Source organism: Neovison vison, chromosome 13, assembly GCF_020171115.1.
Source record: "Neovison vison isolate M4711 chromosome 13, ASM_NN_V1, whole genome shotgun sequence".
Classification (NCBI taxonomy): Eukaryota; Metazoa; Chordata; class Mammalia; order Carnivora; family Mustelidae; genus Neogale; species Neogale vison.
The window spans coordinates 83,036,759-83,057,767 of NC_058103.1; the positions used below are offsets into that span (position 1 = coordinate 83,036,759).

Below are 21,009 nucleotides of genomic sequence, written 5' to 3' on the forward strand. Positions count from 1 at the left end.
AGCTGATTGTGGAAAAGAATGTGTTAAGAAAAATACTGATGTTTATTAGAACTTCCCAAACTCCTCCTCCGTCTCCTCACCCCGGCCCCCCTCCTCTTCAGCTCTGCTGGAGGCCTTGGATCATGCTTCCTTGGGAAGACTAGTAATTAATTAGGAACTCTATCCACACCTTTCCTTAACTACCCTGTTTCCCTGCCCTCTACAAGACATATTATTTGACTTTGGCATTCAGGCTCATTCTCTTAGGATGGATGGGTCCACACTACCAAAGACATGGTACCACCCAGGGCCTGTTAACGGAAATAGGTAAAGCACAATAGGTAAAGAAAAAGTAGAGAGGCGGGAAACGGGTTCTAATAAAGGGTAAGCATTTAGAGGAAGAAGGCAGGGGGTAATGCCACAGAGTGAGTAAAGCTGCTCCAGCTTGCCTGAGGCTGCTAAATTTGGAGTTTAACTCGTTTAAGATAGTTAAGTAAACAGGCTTGAAGCAAAGGCAGTTGTAACTTTGCTGGAGGAATTGGCGCCAGCCGCCAAAGCCCAGGATTGCAAAAGGCGGAGACAGCTCAGCTGCCCCTGGGAGAGTCACGCGGCAGCGATCGGGTGGGCTACACGGCGCATGCCCAGGACGCAGCTGCACTCAGGTGACCGGAAGAAGTAGCCGAGTCAAAATGGCTACAGAAAAGGCGGCGGGGGAAGCTGCCGCTTGCGGCACCTGCAGCGCTAAAGCCATGGAGCGGGTTCTACCTATGCTGTTGGTGCCAGTCCCTGTGGAGGCAACGAGGCGCCTGGGATGCCGGGCGCAGTTGCACAGAGAGCAGGAGGTTCTGGGGAGCCTAACAGCTGCAGGCAGCCTGCAAGTGCTTTCCTTGGCGCCGGGCGGCCGGAGCGGGGGTGCCAGCTGCCTTAATGGCCCCTTTCGGCAGTAAGTGCTGCGGGAGTGCTGGGCAGTGGTGGAAGAGTCCGGAACCTTAGGCGGCTGGCCCCAGTGCTCCCCGCGTGGAGGTAGCGGGAGAGGAATGACAATCGCGGGAAACAGCTCAGATGCGATCTGGGTTCCTTCTCGGAACCTTTTCCTAGCTTTGCAGCCCCACCCTCGCTTCCCTGTACCGGGGCGCAGATAAGGCATCCAACTCCTCTGCTGGCCGTGCACCCGGAGCAGGTCCCAAAGTAGGGGTTCTTTCATTAATTCAACATAAGTTAATTAATTGCTGTTGTGCTGTGCACCTTGCCCATCTTCCTTCAGTTAAATCCCTTGATGATAGCAGCTGGGGATCATCTCTAATTTGAATCATCCTGATAACTTTTTCTTGTGCCTGAAACAGCGACTTCTGTGTACATGGATTAACCTCGCCGCCCCCGCCGCCTCCTTGACGGATAGTCTAGCTAACCCATTCATTTATTCGCGCAACTGAATATTTATATTTATTACATTTTAGTGTAATATTTATTACACGCAAACTGTTACATAGGAGCAGTCTACGACAGCTCTTATATGTGAAGCTTGCTTGATTGGGAAGACAGAAGACAGAGAAAGAAAAAAATTATAATCATGTATTAACCTTCCACTTCTGTAACTCTTCATCCAGGAGTTAGAGTTTATGTCATGAAGTGCCCTCTGAGTCTTTGGGCTCTCTCTCTCTTTTTTAAAGTTTTATTTAAGTAATCTCAGGCTCAACTCACAACCTGAAGTTCAAGAGGGGCTTGTTTTCCCACCTGAGCCAGCCAGCACCCCAGGGGTCTTTTTAATAATAGAAAACGTTTAGAAACCATTTCCTAAAACATTAAGTAGTTAAGAGCTGTCTTAGTTTGGAATCTCCAGGTTCTGTAACAGTGTCTGACAATAGAGATTTGCTTATTAAATAAACGAGTGCTTTAATCGTTTTACTCCTGGTCTCTAGTTGCTAGGAGGAAGAATCTCTCCATAGGAGAAGTTACTTTATTCAACTGTGTTAAGTATCTGTGGACACAGTCCCCTAAAGAAAGGAATGAGGCAGAGAAAAGAACTCTTTAGGTCTGAGAACTTAACAAAAGACACACACTTGAAATAATGAGGGCATCCATAATTGACTGTGTGAAATTAGTGGATTAAAGGAGGATCAAGAAGGACTTTCTATTTGAACTGGATTTTAATTTTAATTCAGGTGCTTCATGGGGTAAAAATAAGGACAAATATACAGTATTCAGGGCTCGCTTATCTCAAAGTATAATATGGTCCTTTTTTATATACGTTGAAATCACTGTACATCCTGTAGTTATTTTTACTGAAAATTTCCTGTCTTTTCACGTGATGGTATAGTTCATATGCTGATGATGTCAACAGTGTTGCTGTATTCTGCCTTTTAAATACACCTTAATTTGTTTAATCTTTTTCATATTCAACATTCAGGTGGTTTTACAGATTTTCACTGTAAACAGTCAGGAATTGGGTGTTCATGAAAAATCACAAGTTTAGGTATAAAGATAGAAAAGTAAAGTACGTCATTCTACACTAGAGCACCAAGTCTGATTTTTTTTTTAGATATAAAATATATTCTTTAGAAAAACTTTTTTTAAAAGATGAAACTTTATCAGCATGACAGCTTCCTCTCGTTCCATTTTATTGTTTCCAGAATTGGGCCCTTTTATTTTTTTTTTTAATCTTTTTAAAAGATTTATTTTAGAGAAGACAGCCTTTGCTTGTGCACAGGGGTGTGTGGGGAGGGGCAGAGGGAAAGCGTGAGAAATCTCAAGTGGACTCCTCTGAGTGAGGAGCCCAATCCTAGAACCCTGAGATCACGACCTGAGCTGAAATCAAGAGTTATTTGCCTTCCTCCTCTCTCTCTGCCTGCCTCCCTGCCTGCTTGTCACCTCTCTCTGTCAAATAAATAAATAAAATCTTTAAAAAAAAAAAAAAAAAAGGGGTGCCTGGGTGGCTCAGTGGGTTAAGCCGCTGCCTTCAGCTCAAGTCATGATCTCAGGGTCCTGGGATCCAGCCCCGCATCACGCTCTCTGCTCAGCAGGGAGCCTGCTTCCTCCTCTCTCTCTGCCTGCTTGTCATCTCTCTCTGTCAAATAAATAAATAAAATCTTTAAAAAAAAAAAAAAGTTATTTGCTTAACGAATTACCAGGCGCAACCCCTCCTTTTATTTTTTAAATGTAGTTTAATTTAATTTGAAGCTATAGCATCATTCATTAGTCTCTTCCCACCATTGTTAGCCATTGTTAGTGTGTTGACCTCATACTGCATAATTTTGTAACTCAGCTGTCCAGCATGGTAGCCATTAGCTACATGTGACTTAGTAGGTTTTGCATTTTTCCTCAGTTGCACTATTCACATTTCAAATGTTCAGTAGCCCCATGTGGCTGTTGGTTACTTTATTGGAAAGTGCAGATATATAGAGTACTTCCGTCATCCCGGAAAGTTCTGTTGGACAGAGCTCTTCTATAGTATAGTATCTTGGAGTCCTCAAAGTCTGTAAATACAAATAGTCACTTTTAAAAGTCATTGAAAGCATTTAAGTTAGCAAAAGCTATTTTGTTAATTGTGAGTACCACCTCTTATAAATAATATACATATTTGGTTGTTGAAACTTATCCTTATGATCGTTTCTTTAAACATTTCATCAGACTGGATTTAAATGAAGGAATAAAAGCAGCCACCATTTATTGCTCCCTGCCCTCTTTGCTCCACCCACTCCTAGGAGGTTCAGGGGGAAGAAGAGGGATGTCCCAGAGCAATTTATATTCCCTTGAGTGTAGGATTAATGCTACTACCGTGTGACCTAAAGAATTGTTCTTTACTCCTTTTGCTCTTCTGCCCATTGTGGGTAAAAATTTTTGTGGATGGTAGAATATAATAATCTATGCTTTTTCCTTAGCTTTGTGTGGGAGGATTCTCGTAACAGCAGCTCACCAACAGACAAACCCAAACTGCTTGCTCTTAGTGAAAGTTATGAACTGTTAATCTATGAATTTGATTTGAAAGACGGAAGATGTGATGCAACCATTTTGTATAGCTGTAGTGAGGAGACTTTGCAAAAGCTCATTGAAGATCAAAATATCAGTAAGTATTTACAGGTGGTCTTTCAGCATGTTTAAGCCTGTGATATTACTATGTAATTTTATATACATTCCAGGGAAGGTTCTTATAAAGATGAAATCAGGGAGGGAGATTTGCCTTGTCCAGTACAGTGGCCACAAATGCTATAGAGCATTTGAAATGTGGTTAATGTGAATTAAGATGTCCTCTAAGTGTCTAATACATACCAGATTTTTAAGGCTTAGTATAAAAAAGTAAAATATCTCATTAATAGTTTTTGTATTAATTATATGTTGTGATGATATTTTGGATGTAATGGGGTAAATAATATGTAAAAATTAGTTTCTCCTGTTTCTTTTTTCATTATAGCTACTAAAAAATTTAAAATTACATTGTGGTTTGCATTTGTGGCTGACGGTATTTCTATTGGATAGTGCTGATCTAGACTGATTACTCATCCTGAGGGCTGCAGGGAACAGAAATCAAAGTACTCAGGCTTCTGTATTTAAGGCAGTGGTATACTTGACACTCTTGATTTTAAGGTTCCTTCGTTTTTGTTTTTGCTTTTTTCTTTTTCAGATTTTTTATTTTTAAGTAATCTCTACACCCAATGTGGGGCTTGAACTCACAACTCCAAGATCAAGAGTCACATGGTCTTCTGACTGAGCCCACCAGCTACCCCCCTTCTTTTTCTTTAAAAAAAAAAAAATACTGATTGTTTTTGTGAAGTTCCTGGGATAAGTAGGTTATTTATTTATTTTTAAATTTTTTCCTGTTCTTCTGGTGTGCTATAAGACTCTGGCCAACAATAGAATGAACAGAGACATTGTAGGCTGTCTTTATTTATCCTCTTACTGACAAGTAATCACTTGCTTAGGTAGGTATGAGCAATAAATGCCTAGAGTCGGACAAAGTATTGTTTCTTCTTTGTTTCACCTGTTTGTGTTATGTTTACAAAATCAAATTTATGAACTCTGAAACTGACCAGTAAGTTTGAAATAATCTTCTTTTGTTTCCTAGATATTTCTTTATTATCTTTGAGAATCCTGTCATTTCACAATAACACATCACTATTGTTCATCAACAAGTGTATTGTCCTACACATTGTATTTCCTGAAAGAGATGCTGAGATTGGAGTACTCAACTGTTTCACATTACCCTTGCCTACACAAGCAGTGGACAGGATTATTGACGTGCAGCTCTGCAGAGGAATTCTTTTTATTTTGAGTAGTTTAGGTTGGATCTGTATCCTTGGCAGTAAAGATGGGGATATCTAGGGGAGGAGACTACCTAGAAAGATGAGCCTTTTTCAGGTTTTTAGTCTTAGGGACTGGACTGGTTGGTATATAGGCAGAATGCTAGTTTTTCAGTAAAACTTTCCAAGGAAAAAGATCTCTATGAACTTAAAATACTCACCTATATTGCTTTATATTCTATTGAAATACTTTCTATTATGTATATTTTTCTCATAGTCCTATGATCAACTTGTGTTCTTTCTAAATTACATATGCTCTGTATTACCCATTTATTCAAAACATGCTTGTTCAATATCTACTATGTGCTTGTTCCAGAAAGGATTTTGAGGACTGTTTATGATGTGATAGGTTCATTTTCATATATAAATATAACCCACTTATCTCTAATGATTCCATCATATTAGTAAATCATAGGGTTTGCTTAACCACTTTTATTTATTTATTTATTAAAAGATTTTATTTATTTCTTTGGCAGAGACAGATCACAGGCAGGCAGAGAGAGAGGAGGAAGCAGGCTCCCTGCCGAGCAGAGAGCCTGATGTGGGGCTCGATCCCAGGACCCTGAGATCATGACCTGAGCAGAAGGCAGAGGCTTTAACCTACTGAGCCACCTAGGCACTTCGCGTAACCACTTTTAATTTGGTTTTGGAAATATAGTTTTGGTTGGTTTTTTTTTTTTGTTTTCTGTTTTTGTCTCTAGCAGATCCATAGATCATTAGCAAAATTGTTCTGAAGAATTTGAAAATGACCCTTTACATGATTTTGGAACTTTTATTTCCGAATTAAAGGGATGGTTTTTCTACTTTAGATATAAAATAGCCTTTACTAAAATTTTTTATAAAAATGTCATAAAATGTTGCACTAATTTCATCTTTGTTGCCAGGTTATAGAATGGTGCGGTCCAGCATGGTAGGCACTAGGATTCTATGGCTGTTGGGCACTTGAAATTGACTACTGTGATTGAGGAATGGAATTCTCAATTTTACTTAATTACTTTAAATTTAAAAGTTCATACTTGATTTAATTACTGGAGAACTTTTAAGTGTGTTTAAGTTCTCAAATGTGAATTTTACAAAACTTAAATACAGAGCAGGTATTTCCAATGAAAATTTAGTGTCTGAGATTTGCTACAAATGTAAAATACCAGATTTTGAACATTTGTATGAAAAAAAGCTGTAAAATATCTCAATTTTTATATCAGTTACATGTTGAGATGGTAATATTTTTGATATATTGGATTAAATAAAATGTATTAATTAGGTTCACTGGGTTTTACTTATTAAGGCTACTAGAAAATTTACAGTGATGAACATGGCTCACATTATATTTCTCTTAGCATTGTTGTAGAACACTAGTGGAAATATTAGCTGGTTGTCATTCAAGGCCTGGCCCAGAGTGGATATTCAGCAAGTATTGCTGAATGAATTCTGTCAGGTTTATTGGGCCACCAACTTCATAGTCTGCTGGTGACTGTGATGAGGGCTGCCTCGGTGTCCACTAACCCTACAAGGTTGCAGCCATGAGGTTTCCAAGGTCCATCCCATCCTGTGCTTGAAGTGGTGAGGCATACTTAAGACTGGCAATTTCCTTAACTCTTAACTCAAAGACATTTTTGACACTGTGGATGGTACACACGTAGCCCATGTGGATTTAGCACTTCACCAAGAAGATGTGTATGATGAGCAACAGCAGGAACCAGCCAAGATTTCTTCCTTCACTTCACTGAAAGTATCTCAAGACCTAGATGTTATGGTGATTGTCAGCTCCTCCAACTCTGCAATTGCTGTGAACTTAAATTTGTATTTCAGGTATGTAAATTATTGCAATCTCTAATTTGAGATAAAGCCATAGGAGATTAAAAATGGACTTGTTAGCTTTTATTTTTTTGAAACCTGTTCTATTTCTCTATTTAGCTAGATTGTGTTCTAGCTACTACCTAGTGAGGTTGTTACTGTAAAATTGTGCAAATGACCATTGGCTACCTTTTTATTTCATAATGTATATCAAAGTTGTGATTTTTATTTATGTTATATATGACATGTCATCATGTAAGTAAAGTAATCAAGCACATAATCAAGGTACATAATGTATAGTAGCACAGTTGGTTATTAATACATTTTTTACCCGTTTTTTGCCCTACATTAGAGTAGAAGAAAAAAGGATTTACCCTGAGTTGAAGTTGCTTCTTATGTGCCTCAGGGTCCTGGCAGCCTTAGGGATTACTTTTCTCTTTAAGAACTTTAATAAGATATGTTATGCTAGCTTGCTCCAGCTGAGGATTTCCTCAGGCGTTTCCCTTGAAGGACCCACACCTGTGGCTATCTAAATATATTAGTAAAAATTGAATTCTCCTTTGTGTTGCTTTTTGATTTAGATATTCTAGTTACTTCTGATTTTACAGTGTTTGAGAGAGGTATGCTATGAGAGGTTTAAGTACACACCCCAGCCTGTACATTGCAATTTCCTTATCTGAAAGCATGCTAGTCCGCATTTATGACTTTCAGTATTGAAGGCCATTCAAAACCATTAGGATTTCTGGTCCTCACTTAATATGAATTAGATAAATCCTTGAGTAATTGGGAGTGCACTTTGATGGCTTTTATGGCTTGTTGTTTGGATCACAAGAAAGGACAAATTCATCTTTCACATACCTACCAGAACTTCTTACCACTGTGATTTTTTTTTTTTTAATTTATTAGACAGAAATCACAAGCAGATGGAGAGGCAGGCAGAGAGAGAGAGAGAGGGAAGCAGGCTCCCTGCTGAGCAGAGAGCCCGATGCGGGACTCGATCCCAGGACCCCGAGACCATGACCTGAGCCGAAGGCAGCGGCTTAACCCACTGAGCCACCCAGGCGCCCCACCACTGTGATTTTTTAAAGTGGCCTTTTAATGCCTTTTTTATTTTAATCTTTAAGCAGGGATAATTAGCACATTCTCAGATCATGTGCTTATTTATCAGTAGGCCATTTTTACTGACTAAACCATATCCTGTGTATTTAGAGTTACCTCCTAATCATGTACCTTGAAAAATAATTTGATAGGTGAGGAGGGAGGAAAGTCTACTCTGCCACCCTGATCCTTGCCACTCAGATCCTTGTATGTAGGGCTCCTTTCCCATTGATGTTTTAGTAACACTTCAAGAGTTAGTAACATTTCTAGAGACTCTGAAGAGGGCATCAGGCATATATTCCTTTGAACAAATTGCATTGAACTCAGCTACTTTAACATCAAAGCTAGTGTTTTGTTCCCAACAAATTTAGGGATCTGTCCTGCCCAACTAAATGAGTAATCTCTTTATTATTTACATGAATGCTCTTTAATGAGTATGATTTCTCTAGAGTTGACTGCATGTTTTATTTTCTAGCTGTTCTCTGAAGTTTAGAAATGTGTTTCTCTTTTTTTTTTTTTTAAAGATTTTATTTATTTATTTGACAGAGAGAAATCACAAGTAGATGGAGAGGCAGGCAGAGAGAGAGAGGGGAAGCAGGCTCCCTGCTGAGCAGAGAGCCCGATGCGGGACTCGATCCCAGGACCCTGAGATCATGACCTGAGCCGAAGGCAGAGGCTTAACCCACTGAGCCACCCAGGCGCCCCATGTGTTTCTCTTTCTTCACTCCTGGTTCTAGCTCTTTTTTCCCCTGATACAGAATGTCAGTCTCTCCTTTTCATTTTATCCTTTTTTTTTTTTTTTAAAGATTTTTATTTTATTTATTTGAGAGAGAGAGACAGTGAGAGAGAGAATGAGCGAGGAGAAGGTCAGAGAGCGAAGCAGACTCCCCATGGAGCTGGGAGCCTGATGTGGGACTCGATCCCGGGACTCCAGGATCACGCCCTGAGCCGGAGGCAGTCGTCCAACCAACTGCGCCACCCAGGCGTCCCTCATTTTATCCTTTAAGATCTACCTCTTTCATGAGGCCTTTTCTTACTAAAACCCCTTCCACTTGTAATTTTACACTTATTTTATCATCTTTCTTTTCTTTGAACTTGTGTAGCACTTTTGCTTTATATTACAGTTTGGCCCTTGATTGTATAGTCTTGTATTATTTCTCTCATTTTTTCATGTGTCCTACAGAATTTGTAAGCTCCTTGAGAACCCAAACTCGTGGTTTATTCTTTCAGTTCATTGTCAGTGACTTTTTCTTCCAATTTACTTTAGCGGTCCACTCCCGTACCCTTACCCTGGATTTGTCATTGTTTGAAGCTGTTCCTCCCCCAAGTCACTATTCCCCACATCTCACTTCCTGACCGCAACTTCCCAAACTTTACACGTCACTTACTCAAGTACTTCCACTCTTGTCTTCTGACTTCATTGAAATTTCCAGTCAGTTGACCTTCCACTCTCTAGCCCCCTCTTGTCTTGACTTCATTCTCACCCTCATTTCAGCCTCTTTTTGCATACACCCTAAACTCTTGCTCCTGCCTTATGGTAGACCTTGGTTGGACAAAATCTACCCCCCTCATTCTGCCTTCTCTGTCCCTGCACCCAAGCAACCAGGCGCTTGTAAGAAAACTACGAAGGAAAACCGATAGCACTATAAGTTCACTTTTGCTACCTTCAACTGGTCTCTGAATATTACCTGGAAATTTTATAGTGATTTTTCTTGAGCCCATTCTTTACAACAATGTTTTTAACCCTCTTTTCCTTAGGTTTCTTCTCATCTCTTTGCCCCAAATCTGGGGTGACATTGCCCCCTGCTTTATAAAGGAAGTAGAATCTGTCTAATGAAAGTTCCCTCAGTTTCTCACATTAAGTTACAAACCCATTTTCCTGTACCCATCTCCTCATCTTACCTCCTATTACAACGGATTCTCCTTCTGTGAAGGCCCGTCCTTCTGTGTTCTGGATCCTATTTCTTCCTTCTTTCTTAGGGACTGTTTTCCATTTCCTTTCTTCTTTATATCTCAAAACTATTTTAAGTATTAAATCTGTATCTAGTTAATCACCAGGTCCTAGTCCTTCTACATCCTAAATGTTTCTTGAATCTTCCCACTTTTCTTAAGTCCTTGGTTACCCCTCTCATTTATGCCACTGTCTGAACTGAGGTAAGGTAACAGCTCCTAATTGGTCTTTCGATGACGGCTCTTACTCCCTCAACTTCATACTCTGTATAATAACCAGAGTGATGTTGTTACAGTTGTTATCTTATCAGAGAAATAGCTAAATACTAACATCTGGGGACAAGGCATCCACCTTTTGTTTGGGGGGATGGGGAACGACCATATCCATGTGTCATCTTCTCTCACTGTTACCCTGCCTTCTCTAACTTCTTCTCATCATCTCCTTGATACATGTATGTTAACATATTTACCTTCAAATTGTAGAAATAAGTGCTCAGGGTGTTTAAATTCCTCTCTTTCTCCCCTAGCTATTCTTCTGTATCTGATCATATTATTTTTCTGCTTAAAACCCTTATTTAGCTTCCCTCCACCAAGAAGAAACTAAAAATCCTTCATAGCCCATAAAGCCCTGCACCATCTCTCTCCTGCCAGGCTCTCCAGCCTCATCTCACACCACCTTGCTTCTCATTCCTTGTGCTTTAGGCACCTTTGCCTTCTTTGTGTTTCTCAAATGTGACAGCCCTCTTTCTGCATGTACTCTTGCATGTACACCTGCGTTCGGATTTTGTCTTTCAGGTTCTTGGGTATTGCCCGTCTTAGCCTAAATCTTACCTTGTGTTGACAGTATTGTGAGCAGTTAAAAACCTGGGCTTTGGGGGTGCCTGTCTGGCTCAGTCGTTAAGTGTCTGCCTTTGGCTTGGGTCGTGATCCCAGAGTCCTGGGATCGAGCCCCACATCAGGGTCTCTGCTCAGCGGGGAGCCTGCTTCCTCCTCTCTCTCTGCCTGCCTCTCTGCCTACTTGTGATCTCTGTCTGTCAAATAAATAAATAAAATCTTAAAAAACAAAACAAAACCTGGGCTTTATGGTCACATTGACTGGGTTCAAATCCAGCCCCACTGTTTCTCTGAGCCTTCGTTTCCTTATCTATAAACCCTCATAGGGTTGTTGAAACGTTTAGTTTATATACAGTTTTTATCACAACATCTGCAATATAGTAGGCAATAAGTGCTCTTATCTCTTCATAAAACCCACAAATGTCAAATTCTTTTTTCTTAATTGAGATATAATTGACATACAGTATTATATTTTAGGTGTAAAATGTGATGATTTAGTATATGTATGTATTATGAAATGAACACTACCACTAGTTTGTTACCACACATTGTTATAAATGGGCCAGATTCTTCAGGCTGACTTTATCATTCTGCTATAAGCAATGGAGATAAGGAGTCCTGTTCACAAAAACTTATTGTTTGTACTACTTCTTCTGTGTGACACCTCCACCCCTCAGTTTGTTTTTTTTTTTAAATATATTTTGTTTATTTATTTGAGAGAGACACAAGCTGGGGTTGGGCAGAAGGACAGGGAAGAGCAGGGAGCAGGGGGCCCGACATGGGGCTCGATCCCAGACCCTGAGATCATGACCTGAGCCAAAGTCAGATGCTTAACAGACTGAGCCACTCAGGCGCCCCCACCCCTCAGTTTTTAACAGGAGCAGTCGTCGGGGCACCTGGGTGGCTCAGTTGGTTAAGCGACTGCCTTCAGCTCGGGTCGTGATCCTGGAGTTCCGGGATCGAGTCCTACATTGGGCTCCCAGCTCTGCAGGGAGTCTGCTTCTCCCTCTGACCTTCTCCCCTCTCCTGCTCCTGTCTCTCTCTCTCTCAAATAAATAAATTAAATCTTAAAAAAAAAAAAAAACAGGAGCAGTAGTAACACAAATTTGGATTTGATCATCATTGTTGACCATGGTTATCATTTTAAAATGTAGGCAACACCCAGGACACCTACTATGTGAAAGAACTCTAGAAGACATTCCTATTGAAGGCCCCAAGGGGATTGATGAAGATGATCCTGTTAATTCTGACTACAACATGAAACTGACCAAGTTTTCCTTTCAAGTTGATAGGTACAGAAACTCCTCCCTTTTTGGATTTACTTTTTTTATTTCTATTTTTTGTGATTTTTACTAAAGGGCTTTACAGAAGTAGATACTTTTTTTTTTTTTTAATGCATCTTCTTCTTGATGTAGTGTTTTATTTAGTGCCTTTCACTGTAACAGATGTGAGTTCTACCCTATTTTCCAGGTCTTGGAAAGCCCAGCTGTCATCACTGAATGAAACAATAAAGAGCTCCAAACTGGAGGTTTCCTATTGTGCTCCATGGTTCCAGAATATTTTGCATTTGGAGTCCCCTGAATCTGGTAACCACAATACCAGTATGCTAGGCTGGGCCTTCATTCCACAGGACATAATGCACAGCCACTATAAGTTTCCACAGAAGGATCATGCCAACACCAGTGAACCAGGGAGATCATGGAAAATCATGAACATTAGTGAACAAGAGGAACCTGTTGAGCTTACTTGTATGTCTGTGACAGGATTCAGTGCACTGTTTACCTGGGCAGTGGAAGGAATGGGCTGCACCATTGGCCTTTGGGATTTGGAGACCCAGGGTATGCAGTGTTTCTCCCTTGGCAGAAAGTGTATTCCTATAGACGCTAGTGGAGACGAGCAGCTATGCCTTGTCTTGACAGGTGAGAATGTCTTGTATCAGGTTGAAATCCATTGCTGAGAGGTGTTCTTGTAAAACCCATTTTATTTCTGCCCTGGAGATATTAGTGTCTACTCTCTCTAAGTGGTCTTTCACGGGGGATATTTGGTGTTACTCTTGGTACTGTTGTTCCCTGTACTTGATTTTTAATTAAGGTTAATTTTGCTCAGCTAAATGCTCAGCTCAGATACTAAATCAGAGAGTCTTAAGAGTAACACAGGTTGGTTTTAATCCAGAGAGTCTTCACTTGACTCGTCTGTGGAAGCAGAAGTTGCAAGCTGGCTGCTTGTGGGCCATCTATGAAGTGCAGATCTGTTTTGTTTGGCTTGCGCTATCTAAGCTCTTTTAAAAAGACTTCACTATAAACCTGTAAAATTGAGGATTTCCTGCTGTTACTGAAAAATTCTAACATCTGGCAACACTAGGCCTGCATTCCTGCGTAGTAATTTATAGATTGGAGCTGAATTTTCTCTTAGATGTGCCCTTTTCTCGTTAAGTTTTTCTTGCACTTGTCTCACCACCTTTTTGGCCCTGTCGACATTTGAGTTTGATATTTCAGATATATAGTCACTCAGCATTTATGCTATAACCTCCTGTAAAGCTACTGAATGATGTGATCATATTGTGTGTCTCTTTAATACCCAAATTTTGGTAATTATGTATTTCCTTGTGTCAGGGGCCTGCTCTTTGCTTTATCTTAGTAAATCAGAAATGTAACCTCTGTAAATAGTTTAAAATTCCAAGAATTATTGTGCAGGATAATAAAAAGCAGAAAAGTGAGATTTACTACTGTGTCATAGGATGCACGGTTCTTACTAGAATGTACCCTGTGGTCTGTGTTTAAAAAATAAAACTCCTCTTGGAAAAGCATTAAAAAATCGAATTAACTATGGTCAGAATACTACTTGGTGTCCAATAAATATATTTCTAATTACAGCACTGAAGTATGGAGCAATTAGAATTTAATTTAATTTAATTAGAATTTATAATGCTAAACCCTAAGTCCTCATAACTTATTGAAGGTAACTTTTTTTTTTCCCTGTAGAAAATGGACTCTCTCTGATTTTGTTTGGATTGACTCAAGAGGAGTTTTTAAATAGACTAATGATCCATGGAAGTGCCAGCACTGTGGACTCTCTTTGCCATCTCAATGGTTGGGGGAGGTGTTCAATCCCCATACATGCACTGGAGGTAACAAAATTAAATGTCTGTATGACCCCGCAGGATTATTTTCTGTTATGTGCTCTTATTTGATTGAAGATCTGGGAGAATTCATTTAACCTAGCAGTTAAAAGAACTATATAGTCTTTTTAAGATCTTATTTATTTATTTGACAGAGATCACAAGTAGGCAGAGAGGCAGGCTGTGGTGGGGAGAGGGGAGTGGGAAGTAGGCTCCCTGCTGAGCAGAGAGCCTAATGCGGGGCTCCATCCCAAGACTCCAAGATCATGACCTGAGCCAAAAGCAGAGGCTTAACCCACTGAGCCCCCCAGGCGCCCCAAACTATAGTCTTTGCCCAAACATTTGCTTAGTTCTAGTCATTTCATTACCCGAATTCCACTAAACAGTTTATCCTTTTTGGCCTTAAAAGATATAAAATTATAATAAACACTAAGAAAGAAAAAGTTGCAAGGAGTGGAGGCAACAGTAAACTGATAAGACTAAATGAAGTGGAAGCAGGCTATGGAAAGCATGAACAAGAGTGATATTTTATTTCTCCCTGTGGTCCTTACTCTTCTCTCCAGCTGTAGAAGCAACATAACCTGAATTTGTATAGCATTTTTATAGTGCGCACTCTTAGGTGCATTATCTAGTTTTTTAAAATAACCACATGAGGGGCGCCTGGGTGGCTCAGTGGGTTAAAGCCTCTGCCTTTGGCTCAGGTCATGATCCCAGGGTCGTGGGATCGAGCCCTGCATTGGGCTCTCTGCTCCACAGGGAGCCTGCGTTCTCCTTTCTCTCTGCCTGCCTCTCTGCCTAGTTGTGATTTCTCTCTGTCAAATAAATAAAATATTTAAAAAATAAAAAATAACCACATGAGATGGATTGGATAGTTTTTATTCATTTCATTTTACAGATGAAAAACCTTAGGCTCAAAGTGGTTGATTGATTGGCTCATAGCCTTACTAATAAGAGCTGGAGCTAGAATCAAAGTCATATTACACAGCTTCTGAAAGGTCAAAAACTGAAAGGTAGTAATGTTATGTGCAAATTTGTATTTTAATGACAGTTTTATTAAAATTACTTAGGGGCACCTGGGTGGCTCAGTTGGTTAAATCTCTACTTTCAGCTTAGGTCATGACCCCAGAGTCCTTGTATTGGGCTCTCTCCTCAGCTGGGAGCCTGCTTCTCCCTCTCCTTCTGCAGCTCCCTGTGGTTGTGCTCTCTTGCTCTCTCAAATAAGTTATTAAATCTTTAAAATATATACATAACATAATTCACATTACATAAAATTTACCCACCTAAGTATACAGTCCAGTCAGTGGTTTTTAGTGTATTCAGACTCATATAGCTATCACCACTATCTAATTCCAGAACACTTTCATTAACTCTAAAAAGAAATTCTGTACTCATTAGCAGTCACTTAACATTTCTTGTGGCCTCTAAGTCCCAAACACTAATATACTTTCTGGCTCTGGATTTGCCAATCCTGGACATTGCATATAAATGAAAGTATGAAATATGTAGCCTTTTGTGACTGGCTTCTTTGACTTAGCATGTTTTCAAGGGTCATGGATGTTGTGGCATGTATGTATGGCTGAATAGTATTCCTTTATATGGATGTACCACATTTTGTTTTTCCATTCATCAGTTGATGGACATTTGGATGTTTCTACTTTTGGGTTATTATAAATAATCCTGTGAACAGTGGTGCACGAGTTTTATGTCCTAGTTTTCATTTCTCTTGCGTATACACTAGCAGTGAAATTACTGGGCCACTTAACCTCCTGGAGAAGCACACACTGGTTTCTCACAGCAGCTTCACTGTTAAACATTCCCACCAGCAGTGTGTGAGGACACTAAGAGTGCCACAGTCTCACCAGCGCTTGTTATTGTCTACCTTTTTCTTATAACGATCCTTGTAGTTGTGTAGTCAGAATGGTACCTCATTGTGGGGCGTGCGTGTGGCTTGTTTTAGTGTGCCCTCTGCTCAGTGTGGGGCTTGCACCCACAACTCCAAGATTGAGAGTCGCATGCTCTACGGACTGAGCCAGCCAGGGACCCCTTACTGGTTTTGATTTGCGTTTTCTTAACGACTAATGATGTTTGACATGTTTTCATGTGCTTATCATCCATTTGTAGATGTCTTTGGAGAAGTGTCTGTTTACATCTTTGTCCAGTTTTAAGTTTTTTGTCTTTCTTGAGTTCTAAGAGTTCCTTATATATGCTGGGTACTAGACTCTGATGACTTTCAAATATTTTCTCCCATTCTGCTGGTTGCCTTTTCACTTTCTCAACAGTGTTCTTTGAAACACAAAGGTTTTTAATTTTGATAAAGTGAATTTACTTTTTTTTTTGTCTCAGGTGCTTTTGGTGTCATGTCTAAGAAACCATTGCCTGAACTGAGGTGTGGAGATTTACAAGAGTTGTATAGTTTCAGCCCTTATATTTAGATCCATGATACATTTTGATTAATTCTTGTACGTGCTACTAGCAAGGGATCCAACTTCATTCTTTTGCAGGCAAATACTCATTTCTTCCAGCACCATTTGTTGAAGAACTTACTTTTATACACTACATAATATCATTGTAGAAAATTTGAGTAATTGGGGGAAAAAAGAGAATTTGTCACCTGTAAATCTATTATCCAGAAGTAATCATGCCTATTTCCATATGGTTGTTTTTCTTAAATATTAATGATAATAATAAAGTGTTATTTCATTCATCTTCTTATCAGTCCTATAGGTAATACTGTTATTAGCCCTATTTTATTGATGAGGGGACACAGGTTAGGACATCTAATTCAGATATACATGGACGGCAGGTGGTAGTTAGCCAGGATTTGAACACAGGCAGTGTGACTACAGACCATAGAGAGCACAGTGTGCCTTATATAGTGCTCGTACATGTGTGTGAGTTTCATAAGGATTGGATGGTACATGAGCGGTCACTACCAACACCACAGAAATACAAACATGTCCTGTACTTGCATCTGGTATCCCATTGTGTAAATAGATGTTTATCTAACTTTAGATTTTTTTTTACCAGTTTGCTGTTGTGAACTGTGTTGCTGTAAACAGTTCACATCTACTGCAGCACGTGTTAACGTTTCTCTGCGCTGGTAGTACGACTGCTGGTCGTAGGAATGCACATCTTTCACTTCACTAGGTGATACTCCAGTTTTCCAGGGTTGATTTATCCATTTATACTCTTACCCCAATGTATGTTAGTTTTCATTATTGATGTCTTTTTGTCTTTTTCAATACTCAGCATATGCAGATTTTTAAACATGTTGCCATTCTGATACTATGATGGTTTATTTTTTTTAATTTTATTTATTTATTTATTTATTTATTAGCAGAGAGAGAGAGAGGGGGAGAGAGCGAGCACAGGCAGACAGAATGGCAGGCAGAGGCAGAGGGAGAATCAGGCTCTGTGCTGAGCAAGGAGCCCGATGTGGGACTCGATCCCAGGATGCTGGGATCATGACCTGAGCTGAAGGCAGCTGCTTAACAAACTGAGCCACCCAGGCGTTTTTTTTAAAGATTTTATTTATTTATTTGACAGAGAGAAATCACAAGTAGATGGAGAGGCAGGCAGAAAGAGAGAGAGGGAAGCAGGCTCCCTGCTGAGCAGAGAGCCCGATGTGGGACTCTATCCCAGGACCCTGAGATCATGACCTGAGCTGAAGGCAGCGGCTTAACCCACTGAGCCACCCAGGCGCCCCTATGATGGGTTTTAATTTGCATTTTTCTGCTGGTTAAGATTGATGTATATATGACATTTGAATTTCTTTTGTAAAGTGACTGTTCATGTCTTTTGCCTATTCTCCCTTGGGGTGTTTGTTTTTTTTCTTACTGGTTTGTAATTTGTGTGTTCAGTGTATTGTAGATACTAATCCTTTGTTATAACTGGAGCAAATATATTCTAATCTGTGTCTTCTCTTTTTACTTTCTTTGTGGGGTCTTTGATTTTAATGCAGTTCTAAATTTTAGTGTAGTTTCATTAATCAGTCTTTTCCTTTTTGCATGTAATTTGTGACTTCTCCTATCCTTAAGTCATAAAGATGTTTCTATTATTTTTCCCAAAGTGTTAAAAATATGACTTTCGTCCATATACACTATGGAGTATTATGCCTCCATCAGAAAGGACGAATACCCAACTTTTGTAGCAACATGGACGGGACTGGAAGAGATTATGCTGAGTGAAATAAGTCAAACAGAGAGAGTCAATTATCATATAGTTTCACTTATTTATGGAGCATAACATGGAGGACATGGGGAGATGGAGAGGAGAAGGGAGCTGAGGGAAAATGGAAAGGGAGGTGAACCATGAGAGACTATGGACCCTGAAAAACAACCTGAGGGTTTTGAAGGGGCAGAGGGTGGGAGGTAGGGGGAGCCAGGTGGTAGGTAGTGGGGAGGGCATGTATTGCATGGAGCACTGGGTGTGGTGCAAAAACAATGAATACTGTTAAGCTGAAAAGAAATAAAAAAATATATATATATATATATGACTTTCACAATTAAGTTTTTTCCCCTTTGGAACTTGTATTTATGCATAGCGGGAAGTAGAGACCCATCTCAGAACCATTTTTTTCCCTAAAGTCCTTCCTTTAACCACTATCTGAAATCTCTGTGTGTCAAGTTTCTATCTATGCATGAGTTTTTTTCTGGGCTCTATTCTGGTCCATTGGTCTTTGTCTGTTCTGGGCCATTTCCACTCTGTCTTAATTATAAATCCCCTCACTTTATTATTATTCAAGAATGTCTTTATTATTCTTTCTCCCTTAACATTCTTCCCTCTGTTTGGATCAGCTTGTCAAGTTTCATGAAAAACTGTTAAGATTTTTATTAGAATTACATTAAATCTATATATCAAGTTGGGAAGAATTGACATCTTTAGGATATTTAATATTCCTGTCCGTAAGCAAAGTTTCTTTCTACATTTTTTTCATGTCTCCATTCATGTCTTTCAATGAAACATTACAGTTTTTACAGTTTTTCCATTAAGAGCTTATCATCTTTTGTTAGCTTTATTTTTAGTTTGGATATGTACTTATATTTAAATATATGTGTATTTATATTTAAGTACTATATGCTTAAAGGTAGAATGTGTTTATATATATTTAAAAACTATATTACATATTGCTATTATAAATGGCATATTTTCAGTTACATTTGTTTGTTACCAGTATAAAGAAATAATTTAACTTTTATACCTTGCATAATATCACTCAAAAGTAAGAGTGGGCAGCATCCTTGTCTCATTCCTGATTTTAAAATAGAATACCCGTAATATCTACCTATTAAAGTATGTGTCTGTGCACATGCATTCATGTATATTGCAAAAATATTTATGGGATGCTTGGATGGATCAGTTGGTTGAGCATCTGACTCTTGATTTCAGCTCAGGTCATGATTTCAGGTTCGTCATATCAAGCCCTGCACTGGGTCTCTGTGCTCAGCCGGGAGTCTGCTTAAGATTCTGTCTCCTTCTCCCTCTGCCCTTCCTCTCCCAGCTCCTCTCACTCTCAAAAGAAAGGAAAGGGGGGCGGCGCCTGGATGGCTCAGTGGGTTAAGCCTCTGCCTTCGGCTCGGGTCATGATCCCAGGGTTCTGGGATTGAGCCCCACATCGGGCTCTCTGCTCAATGGGAAGTCTGCTTCCTCCTCTCTCTCTCTGCCTGCCTCTCTGCCTACTTGTGATCTCTGTCAAATAAATAAATAAAATCTATTAAAAAAAAAAAAAGAAAGGGCAAAGAAAGGGAATGGAAAAGGAAAAAAAGAAAGAGTCTTTATAAGATTGAGTTCTCCTTTTTTCCTAGCTATGAATCTTTTTTTTTTTTAAGATTTTATTTATTTATTTGACAGACAGAGATCACAAGCAGGCAGAGAGGCAGGCAGAGAGAGAGGAGGAAGCAGGCTCCCTGCTGAGCAGAGAGCCCGATGCGGGGCTCGATCCCAGGACCCTGAGATCACGACCTGAGCCGAAGGCAGCAGCTTAACCCACTGAGCCACCCAGGCGTCCCTATGAATCTTTTTTAAATCATGAATGGGTATTGAAATTGTATTGACTACTTGGCCTGAATTTATTGATATAGTCATATGAATCATCTCTTTTCATCTGTTACTGTAATAAACCACATTAACCAATTTTATTTTTATTGTGAAATATAACATGTATAAAAAAGTGTACAGAATATATATACAGTTTAACAAATAATTACAAAGCAGAAACTCTTGTAACTGCCAACTTCCTCAAAAAAATAAAACATTATCAGCTCTCCAGGAGCTCCTGTGACCTCTGGTAGTTTGGATATTAAATATTCAGTTTTTGTTCTTTTAGAGGATATTCTGGGAAACAAAATATACATATTTAAATTATCAAATCCAAAGTTCATAACTTTACCCTTCTGGATAATACAAGCCCACTGGATGCTTTAAGCTTATTTACTTTTCCCCTACTTAAGTTACTGTTGTGTTTGTTTTCTTTTTTTTTTTTAACCACAATAGACATCATTATTATGTATTCAGGTTCATTTCATTTTATACAGGTTTGATACATCTCCTTGCTCTTTGTTTCTTCTCACATTTTAGGTCTTCTCTCTGCCTATAGCATCATTTAGAATATCTTTGAGTGAGGATCTGACTGGTGCTGAACTCTGTTTTTATCTAAATAATATCTATTTTGCTGCCATTTTTGAAAGGTATTTTGGGGAGGTACGGAATTATAGGTAGGCAGTTGTTTCTTTCAGAACATTCATGATCACTTTCTACTGTCTTTCAGATTCCATTGTCATTGAGAAATCAGCTGCTATTTCTTTGAGGGAAGTTTAGTTTTTTCTCTTCAGGCTGCTTTTGCAAGCTTTTTGGTTTTTAGTGTTCTCCAGTTTGACAGTGATTTTATGTCTTACTGATGAGTCATGGTCTTTAGTTGGAAGAATATTGGTCTGTTAGCAATTC

The 21,009-nt window shown here is 39.3% G+C and overlaps 1 protein-coding gene across 1 annotated transcript in view; it reads left to right on the forward strand.

Annotated features, from left to right (window-relative positions):
- Window positions 1-654: 654 nt before the first annotated feature.
- Window positions 655-21,009, forward strand: part of SPG11 (SPG11 vesicle trafficking associated, spatacsin) — a 95,829-nt gene continuing 75,474 nt past the window's right edge. The window contains exons 1-7 of the mRNA XM_044230048.1: window positions 655-922; window positions 3,858-4,042; window positions 5,039-5,263; window positions 6,881-7,082; window positions 12,104-12,241; window positions 12,420-12,868; window positions 13,931-14,076. Coding sequence (XP_044085983.1) covers window positions 669-922; window positions 3,858-4,042; window positions 5,039-5,263; window positions 6,881-7,082; window positions 12,104-12,241; window positions 12,420-12,868; window positions 13,931-14,076 — 1,599 coding nt within the window. The 5' untranslated portion in view covers window positions 655-668. The remainder of the gene's footprint in view (window positions 923-3,857; window positions 4,043-5,038; window positions 5,264-6,880; window positions 7,083-12,103; window positions 12,242-12,419; window positions 12,869-13,930; window positions 14,077-21,009) is intronic.